The sequence below is a fragment of the Daucus carota genome, chromosome 3 (genome assembly GCF_001625215.2).
Source record: "Daucus carota subsp. sativus chromosome 3, DH1 v3.0, whole genome shotgun sequence".
NCBI lineage: Eukaryota > Viridiplantae > Streptophyta > Magnoliopsida > Apiales > Apiaceae > Daucus > Daucus carota.
Genome location: NC_030383.2, coordinates 3,461,215 through 3,483,794, shown reverse-complemented (window position 1 = coordinate 3,483,794; position 22,580 = coordinate 3,461,215). Strand labels below are relative to the sequence as shown.

The 22,580-nt window shown below is 33.2% G+C and overlaps 2 protein-coding genes and 1 long non-coding RNA gene across 4 annotated transcripts; 2 read left to right on the top strand and 1 right to left on the bottom strand.

Annotated features, from left to right (window-relative positions):
* The first annotated feature begins 300 nt into the window (after window positions 1-300).
* Window positions 301-7,303, top strand: LOC108211127 (uncharacterized). Its single transcript, XM_017382646.2, has 8 exons — window positions 301-589; window positions 2,439-2,547; window positions 2,791-2,906; window positions 3,300-3,419; window positions 3,583-3,672; window positions 4,904-5,058; window positions 5,760-6,024; window positions 6,855-7,303. Exons 1-8 carry the CDS (start codon window positions 323-325, stop codon window positions 7,005-7,007), a joined length of 1,275 nt encoding a protein of 424 aa, XP_017238135.1. The 5' UTR covers window positions 301-322; the 3' UTR covers window positions 7,008-7,303.
* Window positions 7,304-8,941: 1,638 nt separating this feature from the next.
* LOC108211944 (uncharacterized) lies at window positions 8,942-19,074 on the bottom strand. Of its 2 annotated transcripts, none has more exons than XR_010290392.1 (6): window positions 17,263-19,074; window positions 17,107-17,178; window positions 16,077-16,390; window positions 13,188-13,501; window positions 12,904-13,033; window positions 8,942-10,314 (listed from the first exon to the last, which is right to left on the bottom strand). It is a non-coding gene; the product is annotated as an uncharacterized LOC108211944 (long non-coding RNA). The 2 variants fall into 2 exon arrangements; XR_010290391.1 differs by having other exon boundaries at window positions 18,476-19,074.
* Window positions 13,031-13,798, top strand: LOC108211907 (non-specific lipid-transfer protein 1). Its single transcript, XM_017383625.2, has 2 exons — window positions 13,031-13,510; window positions 13,640-13,798. Exons 1-2 carry the CDS (start codon window positions 13,161-13,163, stop codon window positions 13,647-13,649), a joined length of 360 nt encoding a protein of 119 aa, XP_017239114.1. The 5' UTR covers window positions 13,031-13,160; the 3' UTR covers window positions 13,650-13,798.
* Window positions 19,075-22,580: the final 3,506 nt, after the last annotated feature.

Below are 22,580 nucleotides of genomic sequence, written 5' to 3'. Positions count from 1 at the left end.
ATATATACAAAGATTAATCGGATTTCAAAAATCGGATCGATGACCGATCTTGCAGGGGATTATTTAATATATTCATAAATTTTATAATTACTCATATTTAAAATAATATAGTATTTTAATTCTAATAATTTATCATATATACTTCAATTAAGAAATATATATAAAGATTAATCGGATTTCAAAAATCGGATCGATGACTAATCTTGCAAGGAATTAATCGATTAAATGAGAGATTTTTAGAATAGTGATCATAGATTGTTTTCTTCCAACTAAAATTAATTGTTTTGCGGTATAGGCTGTGAGTTTACGGTGTACAAATGAAATGAAGGTAAAAGCCGAGAAGAGAGAAGCAAAAGGCGAAATGGCAGGGAGCAGCGGAGTTTCTTCAAATACGACGCCGTCTCTTGCTCCTAAAATATTACTAGCTAAACCAGCTCTGGTCACTTCTTCCGCCGCTAAATATAATCGCTCCGGCGCCGACGATGACTCCACTTCTTCACACTCTATTCGCTCTCGAACTCCTCCCATCGGTTCTCTCAATCTCATCTCCGATTCCTCTTGGGATTTTCACGCCGATCGCTTTCTTCCTGTATGTTCTCTCTCTTCCTCTCTCTCTCTCTCTGTACTCTCTCTCTCTCTTTCTCTATCTCTCTCCCCCCTCTCTCTCTCTCTCCCTCTCCCTCTCCCTCTCTCTCTCTCTCCCCCCTCGCAATTTGTTAGAAATTTTCTGCTCTGTGAATACGATAAATATAATGAATCTTGTTTTTGTGAATCGGAACTTTTGATTTCCTTATGTTTGTTAAAGTCTAGTTCACACATTCAAGCTCCCAAGAAATTGCTTCATTCCTAATATATACTCCGTGTACAACTTTTCCTGTATGTATAAATTCATCCAGTTATATGCTCCTAGATTAGCTTTTAACTTCAGTACAAGAGTTCTGCATTCTTGTTTTCCCTACATTGATTTCCAGCACTTAAATGTATACATATATACTTTATATACATATCTTACATTTTTCTACAATTCTATGTATATTTTAGCGTGTATGTTAAAAATCAATGCTCAACATGAATTTTTGCTTGAAAACTGTTAGGTTTTGAACATTTGAACGATTTACCCGGTGATTATGGTTAGTGTTCAGAAACATTAGGTCAAGCTAGCTCGACAAATTATGATAGAGAGTGGTTAGGAAAATGTGCAAAACCTAAAGCCTCAAATGTGCACGGAACTTTTATTAAAGATTGGTAGTATGTGATGTGTTCATATTCTCGATTAGTAGTTGGAAACATAAAGACAAGAATGCTTATTTGTTAAAATTGTTGACTTAGGTTCAGCATGATCTATAGCCACTCCCAGTGGCCGGGCTCCCATGGAGCATAAGCGTAACATGCAACACACAGATACATTGAAGACAAATAAATATACCTATATAAATGGTATATAATGTAAATGTTGTTAATTTATAGATACGAAGACATTTAATTAATAAAACAACCAAATTCATCATCCTATAGATCCAAAGTAGAACAATAGTCAAAGTAACGAAGAATGCGAAGGTTGTCCATTATTCTTCTTCCTATTCATCATGAAGATTCATAAAATCATATCCTTCACTAATATAATATAATACGGATCCTCAACAAAGTCTTTCTCATCAATTCATCATCCTGAAATCGTATGTATATATACAAGAAATGTGTGTATATATAAATCAGTCTATACCAGATGTGTATCTATATGCAAGAATCATATAATAAGATGAGTTGAATTTGTCTCTCGTTCTTGTATGTCTGGTTTGTATCTATCTGTGTTGGCTGCTATAAGGGGTGTGTACTGTGTAGGGTTTCCTTTGACTTATTTCCTTTAAAAATGATCCATCTTCACAGATGCGAACTCATCTTGCGCTTTTTGAACTGCTCACAAGCGCTCGAGGCACATAAAAGCGAGCTTGTCGCTTGCATCAGATGTGCATTGCATCGCATCTCGCATATGCATGCTTTTAATAACAGTACAAGCGGAAACAATAGTTGTTCTAGAAAAGAAAGAATCAATAATCATCAAATGATTTTAAAAACTTCATTTGTTATGAAGAGCGATGTATAACAAAGATGTGCAAAGATAATTTCAAATTTAGAGAGTTTTTTGATAAGTTCACTTATAGCTGAACTGGTCTACCGGAGTACTGATGTAGTGAATGAAAATGAAAGAAGTATGCTCACCTAGTTTCTTGAGCTACATTTTTTCTTACAACTCCCAGCTTGGCAACCCATAATTTTGAAGTGCACTTCCATTGCTATTTCCCAGAGCACAGTTTTTATAAAAAGTTTTTGCTGTACAATCCTGATACACAATTGATATACTAGTAAAGTTTTTGGTTTTTATTTTAAAATTTTCATATTGGTGTATGATAACTTGGGAATGGACTTTTCTTTTGCAGTTTTTGACCGATAATACTGATTTCACAGTGGTTGGGGTAATTGGGCCTCCTGGAGTGGGCAAGTCTACAATTTTGAATGAGCTGTATGGCTTTGATGGAACATCCCCAGGTATATTGTGTTCATCTAAGTATATTAAAGTATCTATGGTATGACCTTGTGCACACCTGCTTAGTTTTAACTTTCTTTTCTTATAAGCTAAATTTAATCAACAAAGTCAAATATTTTTTTTATATATTTGAAACAGTTGCATGCATGCTCATGGTTTTTACTTGCTGATTTAATTAAATAAAGCATGAAGCTAGGATACTCGTGGGAAGATGTGTTGGGCACTCAGATTTTTGAATTTTGCAGGAATGCTGCCTCCTTTTGCAATAGAATCAGAAGAAACAAAGGCATCCGCAAGGCATTGTACTGTTGGTATAGAACCCAGAATTTCTAATGAAAGGATCATACTTCTTGATACTCAGGTCTCGTCAATTGATAATTTTTCCTCAGCACTGTCATATTTGTTTCACTAGATTATTAATGAATAAGGATAAGCTCTAGTATTTTGTGAGTACTTATTTATATGTGTGTGAAGAGATAATATATGTGTAGAAATTGATGATCTCAATAATTTACAGTAGAAATTAGTTTCAATACATGAAGGCACAGGATCTCTTGTACTGTGCTGAGGCTAAGGTTAGTTGCAGATTCTGTGGCATTAGCTTGTATTTCACTTTCTTTACCCAGGCCTTCATATAAAGATGCGGAGAGGAACTTAATATTTTTTTGTGTGTGTGTGTGCACAAGTGTAAAGAATAGTATTTTCTTACCTCCTTCCAGTTTTTTAACATATTACACTACTCTCTGTTTTGCAGCCTGTGTATAGTCCTTCCGTTTTAGCTGAGATGATCAGACCGGATGGTTCATCAACAATATCTGTATTAGGTGGTGAATCTTTATCAGCTGAACTAGCTCATGAATTGATGGGTATACAGGTAATTCCATGCTCATTGCATAATATGTATTTAACCAAGCTACACTTGGGATAGTTTCATAAATTGTCTTCTTCGAATATTAGAGCAATCATACAATTGCGGAAACTAGAATGAATGCTTACTTAGTTTATATTTCCCTGGGTGCTGCAAGGAATCCTTTTAGCTTGGTGTTTTTCTCACATCCATTTGTCACATAGTAGTGGTGGTTTCAGATGGACTTCATGATATGAACATGTGGAATTTGATGTCAACGGTATTTCTTTATCCTTATCACTTATGTAATTTGTTCTTTTAGCACGGATGATCTACTTCTTTAGAAGATGGTTATACTTGTACCATGCTCATGTTCAACATTTAAAACTTCTTAAAATCTTAGGTCAAATGGTTATCATAATTCTTCTTGCACCCAACCCCTATATGCAACTTGGTTTTACTTTTATTGTAGATTTCTATCAAATGTGTTAAAACAGCAACACTTTTTTGTGAGTTGTGTAAGGAGTAGATTAGAGAGGAAATCGGAAGTTTTCTTCCAACTGCCTTGCAAATTTTTGTTATAAAGCCATAAAGGATATAATTATTATGTATATTGTGACCTCTTTAGCATTACCCATATATTTCTACAATAATTCGTAGGAAAAATTTTCCTAAGATAGCTATTACCTTGTGATCTTATATCCAGCCAAAGATAAATTATAATAGAAAAGAGGTTGGGCCTCGTTGCACTGCAGCACTGTACTATTGAAATGGTTTTTTACCGGGTTCGGCACAAAGTCATCTTTGATACCGAGTTCCCTTCTCCCGTCCTCTGTTTTTAGTAACAAAATGACCCAAAAGTAGGGCCAAACAGTGTTGTCACACAAGATAGGAAGCTGCCGCCTTCTGGCCGTGCGAATTCATTATGACATTCGAGTATTCCTTCATTTCCTTATTGTGCAAGCAAAGTACAACTTAGAGTCGTAAAATTGAATGTCACGGATGATATTACGTTTTTTAATTATTTTTTTTTACCCCTTTTTTTTTGGTTCAAATCTTCATTGTTAAACTTTATTGTAAGCACAATGTAGCCCCCTGGCCCTTAAAAGCTCTAATGTAGTCATCAAACATGACAGGTACTACCGAAATCACTTAAGTATGCCTTGACCACTAGTAAACGATTCATCTTTATATTTCTGTTATCATGTACCCTTATTACTTGAGCAGCCATCTGATCCAACATCTCTGTTCACTGTATTATTAAAAAAGTGCTCCCCCTATTCTATTGTCTCTACATTGTTTTAAATTATCGTAGTTAATTTTTAGGAGGGCTAATCTCTGATTAATACCTAATGTCAATTTAGAGGAAATAGTGATAGAGACAATTTTTTGCACTTTGTTTTCAGATTCTTGGATTAATTGCAACTTGATGTTTTGTTAGATTGGTATTTGTGTCTACATTGAATATCGAGTATTCAATTTGTCGCATTTTGCCATGTTTTTCTGAGCAGGTGGACTTGTTAAAGCATGGCATTCCAGACCCCTCTTCCCTAACACTTCAATACCCTCAGAGCTCCAATTTGGGTGCTTCAGACAAGGAGAGCAAAGATAGAATTCAGGATGGTGGAGAAGAGTACGTGGCTACTCCAGTTTTTGTACATGCAAAGTAAGTATTGCAAATTGATTTAGCAAAAAAAATAATAATAAATAAAGAAAGTAGTTTTATTGCAAAATAATGCTGGTGTTTATCCTTTTCTTCCTACTGCTGCAGAAATTTATCAATTAAATGAAGTTATAAAGAGAACACTTCTTAAATGCCCAATGGCTGCTTTATGACCTATTTGTTAATCGTGCATGTCATGTTTCCTGGATTCATCTTTTGGCTGACACTAATGGAATGCAAACAAGTACACGATGAACCTTATTCTTCCTGAGTAGAGTCAAAGGATTATTACTTTGGTTAAATCTATCTATATTACCTGAAAGTTATGATCCCAAACAATGGAAGTATGTTTGTTTGCGAGGATTATAATCGCAAGCTGCCGAGAATCAGTTTGTTATATACTTGATCTTTTAAAACAATCCAATGATAGATTTTTATTTGCTCTCTTGTTCATTTGTTGTTGGAGTGATTCTTTTTTTAGTTCATAAAATATAGTGCAAAACATATCAAATGGTTCAATTGCAGAGGGATAATTAATTCCATGGTACAAGCATAGCGTTGGAGTTTGCTTTAATATGTGGCTTAACATGTGACTGCCTTTTGATTAGATAACTCCATTGTTATTGTATCTTTTTTTTTTTTACTCGGTGATAGAGGTGAGCTCGATGGCAGGGGTTAATCTTTATCGTTTCTCATTCTTTTAGGTTGCTTGATCAAGATCTTGCTCCTCATACTCTGGTGCACCTAAAGAAAGGGCTTGCTCAATATTTTACCTCCTCTTCATTTGTGAGATCAAAAAACCAAAATGCGGTGAAAGATTCCAACAATTCTTCTGAAAATCTTATAAGCCAGATATATGATTTAGAGTCAGAAGTGAAACTATATTTACTCCCGTATCAGAGGAAAGATGGTTCATCAAAGGCGCAATATAGTAGCTATGCAACAATGTTGTGGAACATAAGAGATCAGGTCTCTCTCTCTCTCTCTCTCTCTCTCTCTATATATATATATATATATATATATATGTATGTATGTATGTATGTATGTATGTATGTATGTATGTATGTATGTATGTATGTATGTATGCCTCTGAGTGTGTTTAGGCATCTTTGTGCTCCATGTGAAAATGGGAACGCATATTAGATATATGTATAAAATATTACTCCCTCCGTCCCACCCATTTCTATACAGTTTTTTTTTTTTTGCATTGCTTGGCACGCATTTTAATACTCCAATGAAGTATAGTTTTATAACTTATTTTAAATTTTCTGAATAAAAATTTAAATATTAGTAATTTTTTATGCAGAAGAATTTTTTTTTTTATGGAACTATAAGAGCCTTAAATGCATGCCGAGCCGTTTGTCCCAAATGTATACAATTTAATGGGACTGAGGGAGTAAATGTCTACTATGACAGTCTTCCGATAATTTATATTAATACTGGTATTTGTAAGAGAAAATACATTAAGACTTAAGGGTATATATACAAGTGTCATATGCATATGTTTATAGTTGGAGGGGAGAAACAGACTCTAATGGATTTCCTTGATAAGCTATTATGCCTATGTATCTATATAACTGTTTTAAAGTAGTCATCCCTTTGTGTCAATGTAGATGGCTCATCAGCTATGCAAAATTCAAAGACTAGGTGTGTCATATAGTTGGTAGGTACTGGGGAGTAATATTACATCTCTGGATACATATTTGGAACCTATACATGTTTGTGTGATTTTGTAGTTATTACTTATATTTTACCTGAATTATGAATTAATTGACAATGGGGTAATTCATTTGCTCCAGATTTTATCGATGGATACCCCATCTTTTTCAAGGACTCTTTCTGAACGTGATTGGCTTAAGAATTCTGCCAAGGTATGGGATCTAGTAAAGAACTCACCAATCATTGCTGAGTACAGCAGAACACTTCAAAGTTCAGGAATGTTTAGAAGGTAGCTCTGGTTTTTACCTTGTCGCAGCAAATTGTAGCTTCTTGATTATTGATACCAAAAGAAGACCTTCACTACACAAGTTAGTTTGAGGTTTTTGTTTAGCAATTGCATTTTTGCTATTAATGAAGTGTGCCAACTCCTTGGTAAATCTAGAAGGTGAGAATTTTTTTTTTAAGAATCTTTGCTTGAAAAGCTCTGGTTGTAATTTATGATAACTGAGAGATTGGGTGTGTCAATTTTGGAGAAGCATCGAAGTTTTCCTATTATTTGTATTTGATTCCTCATGTTTTATTACTTGAATACTTGTGTTCGGGTAAATTTTAGTAGTGAGTTAAAGTTTCTTACGCCACAACCTCCTAAAAAACTCCCTTCGTCCCTTCCAATCTTTTATGGATTGAGCACGGAATTTAAAAAAATGTATAGTGTGTAAGTATACTGTATGTGGTAGTGGGACTTGTTAATATTTTACTGTTAGATTGTGAAAAGTAAATGAAACCGGGACTGGATTAGTTTTTATATTATAGAAATTTACTGTTTAAGTCAATATTGAATTGTAAATAATAGAAAGAGGAATATCAAAAAAAGGAAAACAAAGAAATGGATGGGTTGGTCGGAGGAGGATTTACTTTGGGGTCGTTCGGGTAAATTTAAAAAAGTGTTTCTTTCTTGCTTAAAGTAAAGAAGTGGGTTATAAATGAGAAGTTAATTAAGACTTATAAGTGATTAAACTGTTTGGAAAAGAAGTAGAAGTTCTAAAACAAAAGTTAACATTTTAAGCTTAAACTTCTTATAAATGGTCTTGGTTTTTTACACAAACGTATGAAGAAAAATGGAAGCCGACTTCTTATCGAGAAAAGCTAGAAGTGCTATTGTCCAAACATGCACTTTATCTTGTACTCAGAAGCTAACATGCGATCATGATCCTCGTCTGATGGAACGATGATCTGAAATTTCTGACATTATTATCTGAATGTGTAATTTTCAGGATATCCTTTGCTATCATCTTGAAATGTAAATAATTTGTACACATTACACAATAATCAATCAGCAAATGTTTGTTTCTACTTGATGACAGATGGTTGGTTAAAAGAATCAATCCCGAACATATACGCCTAAGGGGCTGTCTGGTGATTCATGATTAATGAGTCTGGTTAACGAAAATCGAAAATCAGAACCTCGTATCAATACATTATGTTTGGGTTAGCAAATTTTTTGTGTGGAATGAGAACCACATTCCATCCACACCCTTGGGTTACACTTACGCATACCCCCATTCCCATCTCCATCGTTCCCATACCTCTGACAACCATCCAAACTCTCCGAATGTTCACCAACTCGGTCTATATACAAGTTTTAATATTTTATTGATATAATGTTTGTAATAGTAAATTTCAGCTCAGATTCAATCAATTTAAGTAGGGAAAAAAAATAACTACTAATTTGAAACGGAGTTGAAACTGTATTTTATAATTTTAAAACTTTAAATGTTAATTAATATAGGTATACTAATTGTTAGACAAACAAAACTAATTTGCAAATCAAGATATTCTAAGTTCTAACATTATAATTTTATCGAAGAAAGGGGGATCATTAAAATAATACCAGCAAAAAGTATTAAAATATTAAATGACCCCGTGCCATGCCAATAGTTATCCACAAAAATAAAATAAATGCTGTCAAACTACTTCCTAAAAACTCCGAGATGTTATCCTCTATATTGACATTGCAGTGATGGGATCATAGACTAATCGTAGAATATATAAACAGGACTGGGACTCCAGACCTCTTATATCTCAACTGCTCAACCAAAACCAAAACCCCAGCTTTTAAATTTATGCTGTCTGGCATTAAGTAATTTTACCTCAGAATAGCAAGAAAGTTGATCAAAGCCTAACCGGAAACCATCCTACTCTGGCCTTGACCATTTGAACAATAAGATAAGTGTTTGCAATGGTTTTATATATCCGAAAATAATAGCAGATAAATCCAGTCGCCTTTGGCGTCCTAAGCAAATGTAATAAAAAATTCCGAAACTAGCCTATAAATACCTACATTGTCTAATTGCAAATTCATCCTCAGCATTCTCACAAGTCTTGTATATACAAAGACATATATACTTGAGAATGGCAAAGTTTTCAAGAATTGCTTGCCTTATAATGGTGTTTGGAATGGTGGTTAATTTGATGGTGGAACGAGGGGAGGCCCTTAGCTGCGGAGATTTAGGTGCATCAATTTCACAGTGTAGCCCATATGCGACAGGTGCAGTGGGTCAGCCATCTCCTGGATGTTGCAGCGCAGTGAAAGGAGTGTATGCAATGGCTAAAACCTCACAAGATAGGAAAGTATTGTGCAACTGCCTTAAGCAATCTTCTTCTGCAGTCCGCGGTGTCCAGCTTTCGAATGTCGCTGCTATCCCTCAGAAATGTGGCGTTCCGGTCTCCTTCTCTCCCGATCCTAACTTCAATTGCAATTCGTAAGTTTTTTCTATTTTCAGATTGCGAAATTTATGGCCTGTTGCAAACTTTCAGTTACAAAGTCATGTTATATAATTATATAAAAAACCATGCATAATAACAAATTTTGTTTTCATTGTGCAGTATAAACTAAAGGGAGCTTTACATGCATCATGGAGAAGCTACAGGAGGGGATAAAAGCCATTTATGTAGTTTTAATCAGTCATTGTATGAATATGAAATAAACGAGAAGATCCCTCTTTTTTAATATATGTGTGTTCATTGAATTTTCCTTTCTGTGTCAATATTATACACACTAGCTTAAATCTCTTTCTTCTATATTAAAGACTTACTCTTTGTTAGTAACTAAGATTGCAATCATCGATTCAATTTCTTATTGCACAGAATCAAGATTTAAAAAAATATGAACTTCTGTTAGTAACTAAGGTTGCAATCATCGATTCAATTTCTTATTGCACAGAATCAAGATAGAAAAATAATGAACTTCTGCAATAGTGTAATCTATATCCTGCTAAACAAAATCATCAGGAAAAGCCATACTCTGGCTCCTGTTTGATCCATTTTCTAGTCACTGGATATATATGGAGAGAGAGGGGAAGATAGGATACCTGAGCCATTCTGTACAATTCACCGGAAGAGGCAGAATCAATCCCGAAGAGATATGCCTCAGGAGTAATACTTCTGTAGATGCTCAGTTGGAGTACATTATTCACAAGCATCTACAAAAGTATTACACCTTGAGGAATATCTATTTCGGCAGCACCATGACAAACATCCTCTAACCATGAAAGCTAAACCTCGATTCATCAATTCATCCATTGTCAGTCTTCATTTAGGCTGATAAAAGCAAAAACTGTAAACATCAAACACTCGAACACGTATATATGTTCCCTTTCTCGACATATCTACGCTAGACACTTCTAGCCGAGTTCGACTGTCCGAATAACATATCAAACATTTAAAAAATAACAGTTCAATTGACAACTTCACCTCAAACTAAGACTACTCCATTTACCAGGATATGTGAGCAAGGCCACAATAAAGTGAAGTTGGGATATATAATAATTCAACTTAAAATAAAGCAACCACTTGGGTTTACAACAGATCTAAACATTAAGAGATGTACACAAACACACAAGTACGAGAGACTTCAATCAAGTAATGAGTAGACAGAGGAGAGTTGAGTACCACGTTGTTCTGGTTCGGTCTATACAATGCTTAAACGCGCCGTCATCTTCCATATTTCTTATCAAAGTATAGACATGAACCCTAACCCTACGGATGGGTGTTAATTGTAATTCGGATCTGGCCGGAAGTATTATTTAATACTCCCTCGGTCTCAAATTACATGTCCGTTTTAAAAAAATCACATAGAATTACATGTCCATTTTAAAAAAATCACATAGTTTAAGAAAAATGGATTTTGAGAAAAAAGAGGTGTGATCAGTCATTAATTGAACCGAATGTGTGGTATATGGTTGGTCTTGAAAATATAAATTTGAAATATGTGAAGGAGAGTTGATTTTGGAAATATAACTTTACATTGAAAGTTGAAGTGGACAAATATTTTGAAACAATTTTTTTGTTCTAAAATAGACATGTATTTTGAAACGGAGGGAGTATTTATACGAGTTTATTTGACCGGTTGGATTAGTGAAACAAGTTGAAAATTGTGATCGAACCCGGTTTCTGTAATAAAGGAGAGGAGTTGTATTTTATCGTAGTGCACTCGAGTTTAAATGAATTGATTAAAATCGATTATACTCTCTCTCTCTCAAGCTTTTTCCCTTTCCTCAGCCGTCGTGAGGGGCTTTCTACCGCTTTCCACACCGGTAGAAAGCCCCAAATCAATTATTTTTTTTGTTTTTTTCTTATTTTTCAATAATACTCCTCCGGTAAGGATTTTTATCTTTCAAGATTGTATCGTTGTTTGATAAAAAATTTTTTGGATGAGTTTTGTTCTCAATTTATTTGGGTTTTGTTTTTTCACACCTTATGAGAGTTTGATGTGTGTTTTGGTGTGTTTTGGTGTGATTCAATATCCAGGACGTTAGATCTGTCAGATTTTCAAGGGATTGATTCGGTGGTAAAGATTTATATGAGATTGCAGTTACGATTGATAGCTCAAGCGGGTTTTGATGAAGACTATACGTGTATATATCAGTTTCAACAAATCGATTGATTTGATGAAAGTTATACGTGTATATATCAATTTCAACAAATCGATTGATTGTGTTTTTATAAAGACTAAATTAATCAGCGATATGATCTGTTTTATGTTTGTTCGACTCGATTGTTCTTGTAGATGACGTATGACTTTTTATTATTGAATTAATTTTATTATTTTTAAAAAAGTCGATTATACTCATGAATTTAATAATGAAATTACAAAAAAATAACAAGTGTTCAATTAATTTTTAATACTTATATATAATAATGATGAAAATTAATAAAATATTATCATGATTATAAAAAGATAAGATGACACTTATGTAATTAGCTTTATTATTTTATTATTTCATTATTCAAGTCATTTTTACTTGTCATGTATCCGCGAATTGGCAGTGACTAGACACATACTCCCTCCGTCCCCCTGAGTAGTATACATTGGGAGACGGGGACGCAGCACGGACTTTAATGCTCCCGTAAAATGTAGTTGTGTAATTTATTTTTAAAATTTTCTTTTTCTGAATTAAAGTTTGGATGTTATATTTTTATTCAGAAAAAGAAAATCGCAAAAATAAGTCACGGAACTATATTTTATAAGAGCATTGAAATGCATGTCGAGCAGTTGAAAAGAAACGTATACAATTAAATGGGACAGAGGGAGTATGTGATACTTAAATTTAGTCATTTTATTTTATGTTCGTATATTTTTATATTTGTGTATGGTAAATGTGAATCGATTTATATATTTTTTGTGTCAGTATTTCAAGTTGCCAGTTTTGCTTGACATATAAATAGTTAATAAACTTTAGCGAATTGAAGCATAAAAATTTATATTTAACTTTATTATTTTAGAGTTTTATTTTATTTACAACATATTAAAAATTTTAAATAAAAATATTCTAGTATGTCCAATCAATATTATTGGAAGAACAAAACCAATCAATATAATTCAAAAAAAGAAGAAGGGATATCGAATTAATAAAATATTATAATTTTCATATAAAAAAGAAGGGATCTTAAATGGTTTGATTTGATAAACAGTTGTTTCCTGTTGGATTGTAATACTACGGATACACCAGTGCATGATGTCAAACACTCAAACTTGTTCCTAAAAACTGCAAGAAGTTCTGGTCCAAATTGACATTGTAGTGATGTGATCATAGATAAAACTCCAGGCCTATTATATATCTCCACTGCTCAACCAAAAACAAATCCACAGCTCATAAATTTATGTTGTCTAGCAATAAGTAACTTTACCTCAAAATAGAAAGAAAGTCGATCAAAGCCTAACCAGAAACCATCCTGCTCTGGTCTTGACCATTTGAACAAAAAGAGAAGTGTTTGAAACGATTCAATATATCCACAGCAGATAGCAGATACAATACGTCTGTTCTAAGCAAATAAAATAAAAAAAAATCAGAAACAAGCCTATAAATAGCATCATTGTCTAGTGGCAAATTCATCCTCAGCTTTCTCACAAGTCTTATAGAATCATAGACATTTATAACTGAGAAATGGCAAAGATTTCAAGAATTGCTTGCCTTGTGATGGTGTTTGGAATGGCGATTAACTTGATGGTGGAACGAGGGGAGGCCCTGAGCTGCGGAGATTTGGGTGCATCGATTTCACAGTGTAGCCCATATGCGACAGGTGCAGTGGGTCAGCCATCTCCTGGATGTTGCAGCGCGGTGAAAGGAGTATATGCAATGGCTAAAACCACACAAGATAGGAAAGTATTGTGCAACTGTCTTAAGCAATCTTCTTCTGCAGTCCGCGGTGTCCAGCTTTCTAATGTTGCTGCTATCCCTCAGAAATGTGGCGTTCCGGTCTCCTTCTCTCCTGATCCTTACTTCAACTGCAATTCGTAAGTTTTTTAATTTTCAGATTTCGAAATTGATGGCCTGTTGCAAACTTGCACATACTTAGTCATGTTACATGATTGTATACAAACCAACTGCGCATACTAATATTAGTTTTTTGTTTGATTCTGCAGCATAAACTAAAGGAAGCTTGACTTTTATCACGCACAAGCAGGGCGGGTTGAAGGCCATTTATGTAATTTATTTATATCTGTCCTTGAGTTCTTGTACCCTGTTTGTCATGTGATGATATGAATATGAAATAAATGAAAAAATTCCTCTTATTTGATATATTTGAGCTTGTTCATGAAATTTCCGGTCCAGTCTCAACATCTCACACAAACTGTCATCCTGCAAACATTTTCATTTAATATTTTTTCTCACAAATTTCAAATATTTTAAAACATTGTTACACATAAGAAAAAAAAATCGAAAATCAAAAAAATTATATTCATAACTAGGCATAAAAATCCTAAATCAAAGACGATAACTCATAAGTTTATGAACCTGAAATGGGATTATAATCTTAAATCATTCAATATATTATATTCATCACTATTATAACAACAATTTATAAGTTATTAATTTGAATCTTAATATGGTAAAATTAATATTTTAAATCTATACCAAATAATATATTGATAAATATTTTGCAAGGAAGCACAATATTGCATATTCGCAGGACATATATGGTTTCAAATAAAATAGTGTTGTCCATAAAAAATTTCCTTATATATATGATCTTGATTCAATTATTTGACCCGAAGATATACCAAATTAAAGACTAATTTTTCTTAATTTATATAAAACGAAGATGTGATTAAAATATGATATCCCGTGACTTGATTTGGTATATCTAGACACGCCTGAGAACCCCGCTAGGCCCACCCTGGTCCCTCTAGGTCCTACTCCGACCACCTCGGGGTCCATCCTTAGACCCAGAACCCTTCCCATTTCTTATTATAGCATTGGTTCTTACACAGTTTCTATTTAACTGGTTTCTATTAGAGTAGGATCATATATACAGAGAGAGATAGAGATGGAAAAGCAGAAAAGGTATTCTACACTATTATGAAGATGTTCACCAGAATAAGCAAAATCAATCCAAACAAATATGCCTACAGTGTATTACTTTTATAGATGCGTGTGAATAATGTAGCCTACCTAAGCATCTACAAAAGTATTACACCACGAGGAATATCTATTCCGATAACACCAAACGGGCTTAGGTAAAACATCTATGAACTTTGGAAGTTAAACCTCAATTATTACCATTCGTTCAATTTGTCCTTTTCCGATCTTCATTTAGGCCAAAACATACTATACAAAAAATTTAAACGTCAAACACATATCCGTGTTTTTCTATACATATCCTCATAAGTGATATCCATGCTGGAAATAGCCGAGTCCAGATAACATAATACATATTTAAGAAATGACACTTCATTTGACAACTTCACCTCAAATCAAAACCCCTCCATTTACCAAAATTTGTGGGCAAGACCACAATATAGAAAAGTTGGAAATATATAATACTAACTTACAATTTGTGTGCACATTCTAATTTTGATGGTTTATTTTTAATAATTTTGAAATAAAGTATAATGTAATTGTCAAGATTTTACAATAAAGTATATCTTTTAAAATTAATATTTTAAAATTTAATATGTAGTTTGATGGGATCGAACCTTAGATGTTTAAATTATGTCAATAGAAAGAAGGAAATTTTAAGAGAATACCAATAAAAAGTACTAACAAATTAAATTAAACTTGTGTCATTCGAATAGTTATCTACAAAATACTCCCTCCGTCCCTTTTTACATGTCCATTTTGAATTTTGACTAGTCAAATTGATTATACTTTGACCGAAATTTACACGTATCATATAATTAAAAAAATAATTATTATTATATCATTAGAAAGTATATTTAGTCTATTTTAATATGTAATTGTCGGATTATTAAAATAATGAATATATACTTTGTAATGTTTAGTCAAAAATCGGTCAATTTGACTTCTAGAAACCAAAATGGATATGTAAAAGGGGACGGAGGGAGTAGTAGCTAACATATGATGTTGCTAATATACCTGTAAATGCGGTCAAACTCCTTCCTAACAACTGCAAGATGTTATGTTCTAAATTGACATTGTAGTGATGCGATCTTAGATTAATAGTAGTATACAATCAAGACTGAAACTCCACGCCTCTCATATCTCAACTGCTCAACCAAACACCACCCCCAGCTTTTAAGTTTATGCTGTCTGGCATTAAGTAATATTACCTCGAAATAGTAAGAAACTTGATGAACAAAGTCTAACCGGAAACCATGCTCGGCTCTGGTCTTGACCATTTGAACAAAAAGATAAGTGTTTTTCATATATCTGAAGATAATAGCACGGATAAAATCCAGCCTACTTTCCTGTCCTAAGCAATTTAATAAAAAAATCCGAAACAAGCCTATAAATACCTGCATTGTCTAGTTGCAAATTCATCCTCAGCATTTTCACAAGTCTTGCATAAACAAAGACATATATACTAGAGAAATGGCAAAATCTTTAAGAATTGCTTGCCTTATAATGGTACTTGGAATGGTGGCTGATTTGATGGTGGATCGAGGGGAGGCCCTGAGCTGTGGAGATTTAGGTGCATCGATTTCACAGTGTAGCCCATATGCGACAGGTGCAGTGGGTCAGCCATCTCCTGGATGTTGCAGCGCGGTGAAAGGAGTGTATGCAATGGCTAAAACCTCACAAGATAGGAAAGTGTTGTGCAACTGCCTTAAGCAATCTTCTTCCGCAGTCCATGGTGTCCAGCTTTCAAATGTCGCTGCTATCCCTCAGAAATGTGGCGTTCCGGTCTCCTTCTCTCCTGATCCCAACTTCAACTGCAACTCGCAAGTTTTTCAATTTTTAGATTTTGAAACAGATGGCCTTTGCAAACTTGCACATACAAAGTCATGTTACATGATTTTATAGAAACCAACTGCTCATAATAATATTCACTTGTCGTTTGGTTCTGCAGCATAAACTAAGGAAGCTTGACACATAGAATTGTGATGGACAAGCATGAGGGAATGAAGGCCATCTATGTAGTTTGCTTATATTTGTCCTTCTTGAGTTCTTGTGCTCTGTTTGTCATATGAATATGAAATAAAGAAAAAATAATTCCTCTTATTTGATATATTTAAGTTTGTTGATGAAATATTGAAAGTACTGTATTATATATTGAGATTGGACCAGAAATTTCATCAACAAACAATTGTAACGCATATGAAAAAAATCTAAATTAAAAAATTTATTGTAATTTCCAATAAATTCCAATTTTTGAACCATAATAACCTTTGTAACATGTTATACACTCTATTTATTATTCTGTTAACAGAACAGTTGTTTATTCTATTTAAAATACTAAATGAAAAGTTTCAATAAAATTCATACATATATATGGACCGATATAAAATTATCATAAAAGGACATATATTATCATTTAAATATTATATGAGGAATAAATGACACATTATTTTACCTTGAACAAATAGGAAAATTGATACTGAAATAAATAGAATCAAAGATATATTTCTGTAGGTAGGGAAATACTAACATAGCATCATCTCAAATTCGCTGGACTTCGATGTTGATTACAGAGATTTTGAGCAATATTCTTCTCCGGTACCTGCAAAATAAAAAATGAAAGAATATTATATTAGCCAATAATTAATCAGCAAATGTTTATTTTTACTTAACTACTTGGTGATACCTGATTGGTTAAAAGCGATGTTACAGATGCTCAACCAAATACAGTTAACCAAAAAGTTACTGGGAAAGAATATACACCAGAATTCAGATAATACGAACATCAAAGTAAACAGTCCAGAAGATTTGAATCCAAAAACTAATATTTGCATTCTTACTTAAGCAGTACGCCTAGAGAATGTACATAAGAGTTCATAAAACATTGCTCTAAACTGGTATGAAACAAACGGCAATATTTAGGGCTGATTAAACTAGAGCAAAATAGCATGACACCATTATGTGACTTCGGTCCATCTTTCCATTTCGCGTCATAGTTCACTCCACCATGCATCGACTGATATTCTTACCTGTATAGTGAATTTTTTAGGCTATAGAGTTATTAAGAAGTAGACAATCCTTAAAGATCACAAGAGAGTACTTAGCAAAGATGGCATTTACACTAAAGTGTCACCCGAGGTCATTAAGTGGACATGGACTGTCATTTCAGTTTCATCCTGTAAAACCACGGAAGAAGGCAATTTGAAAGACGGAAAGAGCCCAAACTGCATAAGGTTTGTGTTGAGCAAGGTCACAGAGTTTATTCCATGTCTATTTTGAAGTAAGATTGCGATTATCAATATAGTTTTTAATTGCACAAAATCAAGTAAGATAGCATAAATATGGCCTTCAGTAACAAGACCTTTAGGAAAAGCAACATATGGCCCCTGTTTGATCCATTCTCTACTCAGAGAGGGTATCCTGCCCCATTCTGTAGATGATCACCGGAAGAAGCAGAATCAATCCCGAACAGATATGCCTCAAGTGTAATACCTTTGTCGTTGCTTAGACCTTAGTTGGGCTACATTATTCACAAGCACCGACAAAAGTACTACACCTTGAAGAATATCAATTTTGGGGGCACTATGACAAACGGGCTAAAGTCTCTCACAAACATCTTTCAACCATATCAATTATAGCTCGATTACCTGGATTAATCAATTTTCTTCATCCTTTATTTAGGCCTAACATACAAAAAATTGAACATCAACACTTGAACACGTATCGTCACTTTCAGCCAAGTCGGGATAAATAGTACACATCTAAGAATTAACACTTCACTTGACAACTTCAAGTCAACTCTAAACTACTCTCTTTACTAAGATCAGTGGGAGATACAATATATTATACACACACACACACACACAAACAGATTAACAGAAGTACTAAAGACCACATACATGGGTTTGAGGAGTTGTGTCAAACAATGAGTATAAAGAGGAGAATCAGGAGCCACGTTGCTGTCCTTCGCTCCTGTACAATGGCTAAACGCCGCCGCCATCTTTCATAATTGTTCTAGAAGGGTAAACATGAACCCTAACTCCCTAAGCCTACGACCCGGTGACGCTGGTCCTTAACGGGTTATTTACGAAAGTTTAAATCTATGACCGCGGTTAACTCCATCGAAAGAAGAGCTCCATATGTTAGACCATGCTATTAGGTAAATCCAGCAGATAAATCCTTTCGGGCATAAATCGGGAGCAGGACTGTCACTTTGATAGATTCAGATGTAATCAGAAAGAAAACTGTATGTATTGAGCTCTCAGGAAACAGTTTGTTACAAAACAGAGAATGTTAACTTGGAAAAGAAACTAACATTACAACTCTATTTATAGCTAAACAGTACTGAATATAAAGCTGATGAGTGCCAGCTGTCGTAATCAGATTGGGCATGCTCCACATTGCTTTGTAACCACCTCACCCTGTGCTACACCTCTCTTAGCTAGATTATGCTGAATGGTAAAAATACTTTTTCCACTGTTGGTGACCACATTACTCATAACAAGGACCTAAGCGGTTCACACGAGGATTAATCAAAAATTAGAGATCAACATGAGAGGAAAAATTGGACATCATGTCCGGTTCCGAGGGTAGGCGAGAGGAGCAACGGCTAAGCCTCAAATTTAGGAGGGGCCCAAAATCTTTTTGTCGAAATTGTGTGTAAATCATTTTTTGTTGGAGAACTCAAAAAACCTTGCAGGTTCAACCATCAAAATATAACAAAATATAATTTTTTTACAAAGCATATTCATTATGCAAACTATAAATAGTGTTATTTCATTTATAAATCTAAAATATATATATATATATATATATATATATATATATATTTTACAAGCTAGACATGTATTGCAACAATGCAATGTCCTACTAGCAAAACATATATGATTTTTCAAGATATTTAATTAAATTCTAATTTTCATAAATATAATTTTCAAAATTATACGTTTTGTAATATTTTAATTGCAGAACATGCAAGGTCTCCAATAAAAAACGGTATTTGTAAAAATTTACTCAATGTAATTATAATATCCATTTTTTGTCATAAGAGAAAATATTAAAATTGATTGATAAAAAATTAGAAGTTGCTCAAATTTTCGGTGGTGATGACATTAGTGAAAAGAAGTTATTCAACGTTAAAGTTGATAAAAACCTACTTGAGATTCTCAATGTCACGAGAATGATACCTGAATGGTCTTGCAATTTTATCGATCGAAAAAAAATTTCAAGAAAATATTAATTCCGATGATATCATCAACGATTTGCATCTCGAAATATTCTTATAACGTACTCATTTTCAATGAATTGTTAGATTGTGTATTAAATCTTGACTTATAATTTTTTGTATTTTTTTAATATTTGTTAAATAAATATTTGATGATTTTAAATATATTTAAAAAAATAATGGGGCCTCAATTTATTTTTTGGCCTAGGGCCCCGCAAAGTTCAGGATCGGGTCTGATTGGGCATAATTTAATATTAAAATATTACTTAATATTTAATTATTATTGTATTAGTTATTTATTGATAAATATATTTTTATTATATTATAAATTCTATAATTATTTATATTTAAAATAATATAGTATTTTAATTTTAATGAATTAGCTACATATTTTGATTAAGAAAAACTTATAAAGATTAATCGGATATCAAAAATCGAATCGATCGGAGAGGGGTTAAATCAGTTAAATCGACGATTTTCAGAACACCATGTAAATCCCTGTTAACTAAAATATTAGTTCATGTCACACTCAAATGCTTATATTTGAGTTGGGAGGTTAGGAAAATATAATAAAACATGGTGAAGAAAATAAGTGAGGATAGTGGTGTGAGCTATTAATATTTAATGTATAAAGTGAGTATAGTGGAGAAAAATATTAAGAGTGGTTGATTTTATATTATAAAATTTTATTATATCTGATAAATTTTGAAATGTATAAAATTAGATGGGACATCCAAAAATGGAAAGTTTAAAAAAATGGTTGGGACGGAGAGAATGTATAATCGTTAGTTATAATCGTTTTATTATCTAAAATTAGCTGAAAAGATGGCTTTATTTCAATGTTATTAGTTATAATCGTTAGTTATATCTCAAAAGAAAATATCCCATCTTATTATTATAATTATTGGAGGGAGATGAGCTGACGTGCAATAAGTGTAATATATAAATATAAAGTCGGGAGAAGATGAGGGATATATTTATAGATAATGAAAATAAATCAACAAATACAGAGATCAAGTGAAGTTATCTGATTTTTTTTTATACATATTAATTAGTCACTAAGCAGGATTTTGTAAATCACAAGTTTTGATGATCACACATAATAGCAAGCTATCTTTCAATTCAGCTTAACATGTTATATTTACTCTGTTATAGCCTGCCATATTACTTGTCTAATCCGATTCTGCAGGAAACGGAGATATAGCAAGCTATTGTCATATCTTAGCTTGACATGTTTAAGTTATAGTATTTTAGCCTGCTGTTTGTATTTCTAATCTTGTGTTGCAGGAAATTTACTATACCAGAATTATAGCGAGCTGTTTTATAATAGCAAGCTATAATAGAGTCCTACCAGAAGCAGAACACTTCAAAGATTGCAGTTGTTGACTTCTACAAATATTAGGACTTAAGGTGTACGTTTTCTAATCTGAATATGAGTTAGATATACATATTATAAGCTCAGATTATTTAAATGAAAACGTTTCCTAAATTCAAGGAAGTGGTTATGCTTTAAACTTATCTTTTTCAAACACACTTCCTTATCCCATTTTAATAGGGACTGTTGCTTCAAACGTCTTTCTAAAACTCAGTCTTCTATTTCTATGGAGTATAATATTGAACTAACAACCTGCAACATTCACTTGTGCAACGTTCATGGAGGTTTGTTTCAATATAGCCGTTATAGCTTTCAGTATATATACGGCTTGCTGTTTTCAAGTATAGTTAACAACTCACCATCTTGAAAACATTCTGAAATTCTCTTCTGAGCTTATATCGTGTGTTTGATTCATATCTTATTAGAGAATATAGTTTGAGTTGTAATCTCTCATTGTTATTCAAAGTTGTATTTGATTAGTCACTAAAGCTAGCGGGGTTCTTGGTATAGAACAAAGGGGGAGTTAGATAGAATTAGTCTTCACAAGGTCTGAGGTGCTAAGGTTCGAGGAACAAGGTGAATTCAAGGAGGGAAGCTCAAGGAATTCAGAGGTTCAAGAACAGGTGCACAGAGGACTAAAGTGTCGAGCTGTTTTCTGTCTGCTCAAGATTTCAGCAAGCTGCTTTAGGTGACTGGGTAAAGGGGAGATATATTATTATTCTGTAATTGTTTGATTTTCAGTAATAATATATTCTCTTACCGAGTTGGTAAGGGACCAGGACGTAGACCATTAGATATAGGGGTCGAACCTGGCTAAAATCGCTCGTGTCTGATTTACTTTTCTGCTATTTACTGTTTTGATATCTGCTCTCATAACAGCCTGCTATAATTGCAAAACAGTAAGCTGAAATATCCGATAAAAGTTTAAAACTGACATTGGTAGCTAATTACACCTATTCACCCCCTCTAGGTGTATTTACAGATTTAGCTAACATGTTTATATGGGTTGGAGGAGCAGGATATAACGAAAATCATGTAAGGGTCTTTTGGGTAAGTTTAAAAACGTGCTTCTTGTTTGAAGTGAACTGGAATTGAAAAATAAACTAAAACTTACTAGTGTTTCCGATCTTTTACACAAACGGTTATGAAAAATAGAAACCCATTTTTTTATCCAAAGAAGGAGACTTGTTAGTCATATGAATATAAAATATAAAATAAATGAAAATCCCATCTTATGTACCACATGTGTATATAGATTGAGAATTTAAATTATCCGGTTGATTTACTCTTTCCAAATTTATACGAGATTTATTAGACAACTTTTAGATAAATTAAATTTATTAATCAAATTAAAGTATAGTCGATAAATTAATTAAAAATCAAGATTTAATCGACAAAGTTTAGA

Coding starts and splice junctions, on each gene's coding strand:
- LOC108211127 (XM_017382646.2), top strand. CDS start 323: ATGAAGGTAAAAGCCGAGAAGAGAGAAGCAAAAGGCGAAATGGCAGGG. Junction 3,673..4,903: donor TGTGGAATTTGATGTCAACG/GTATTTCTTTAT, acceptor TTTTCTGAGCAG/GTGGACTTGTTAAAGCATGG. Junction 6,025..6,854: donor TGTGGAACATAAGAGATCAG/GTCTCTCTCTCT, acceptor CATTTGCTCCAG/ATTTTATCGATGGATACCCC.
- LOC108211907 (XM_017383625.2), top strand. CDS start 13,161: ATGGCAAAGATTTCAAGAATTGCTTGCCTTGTGATGGTGTTTGGAATG.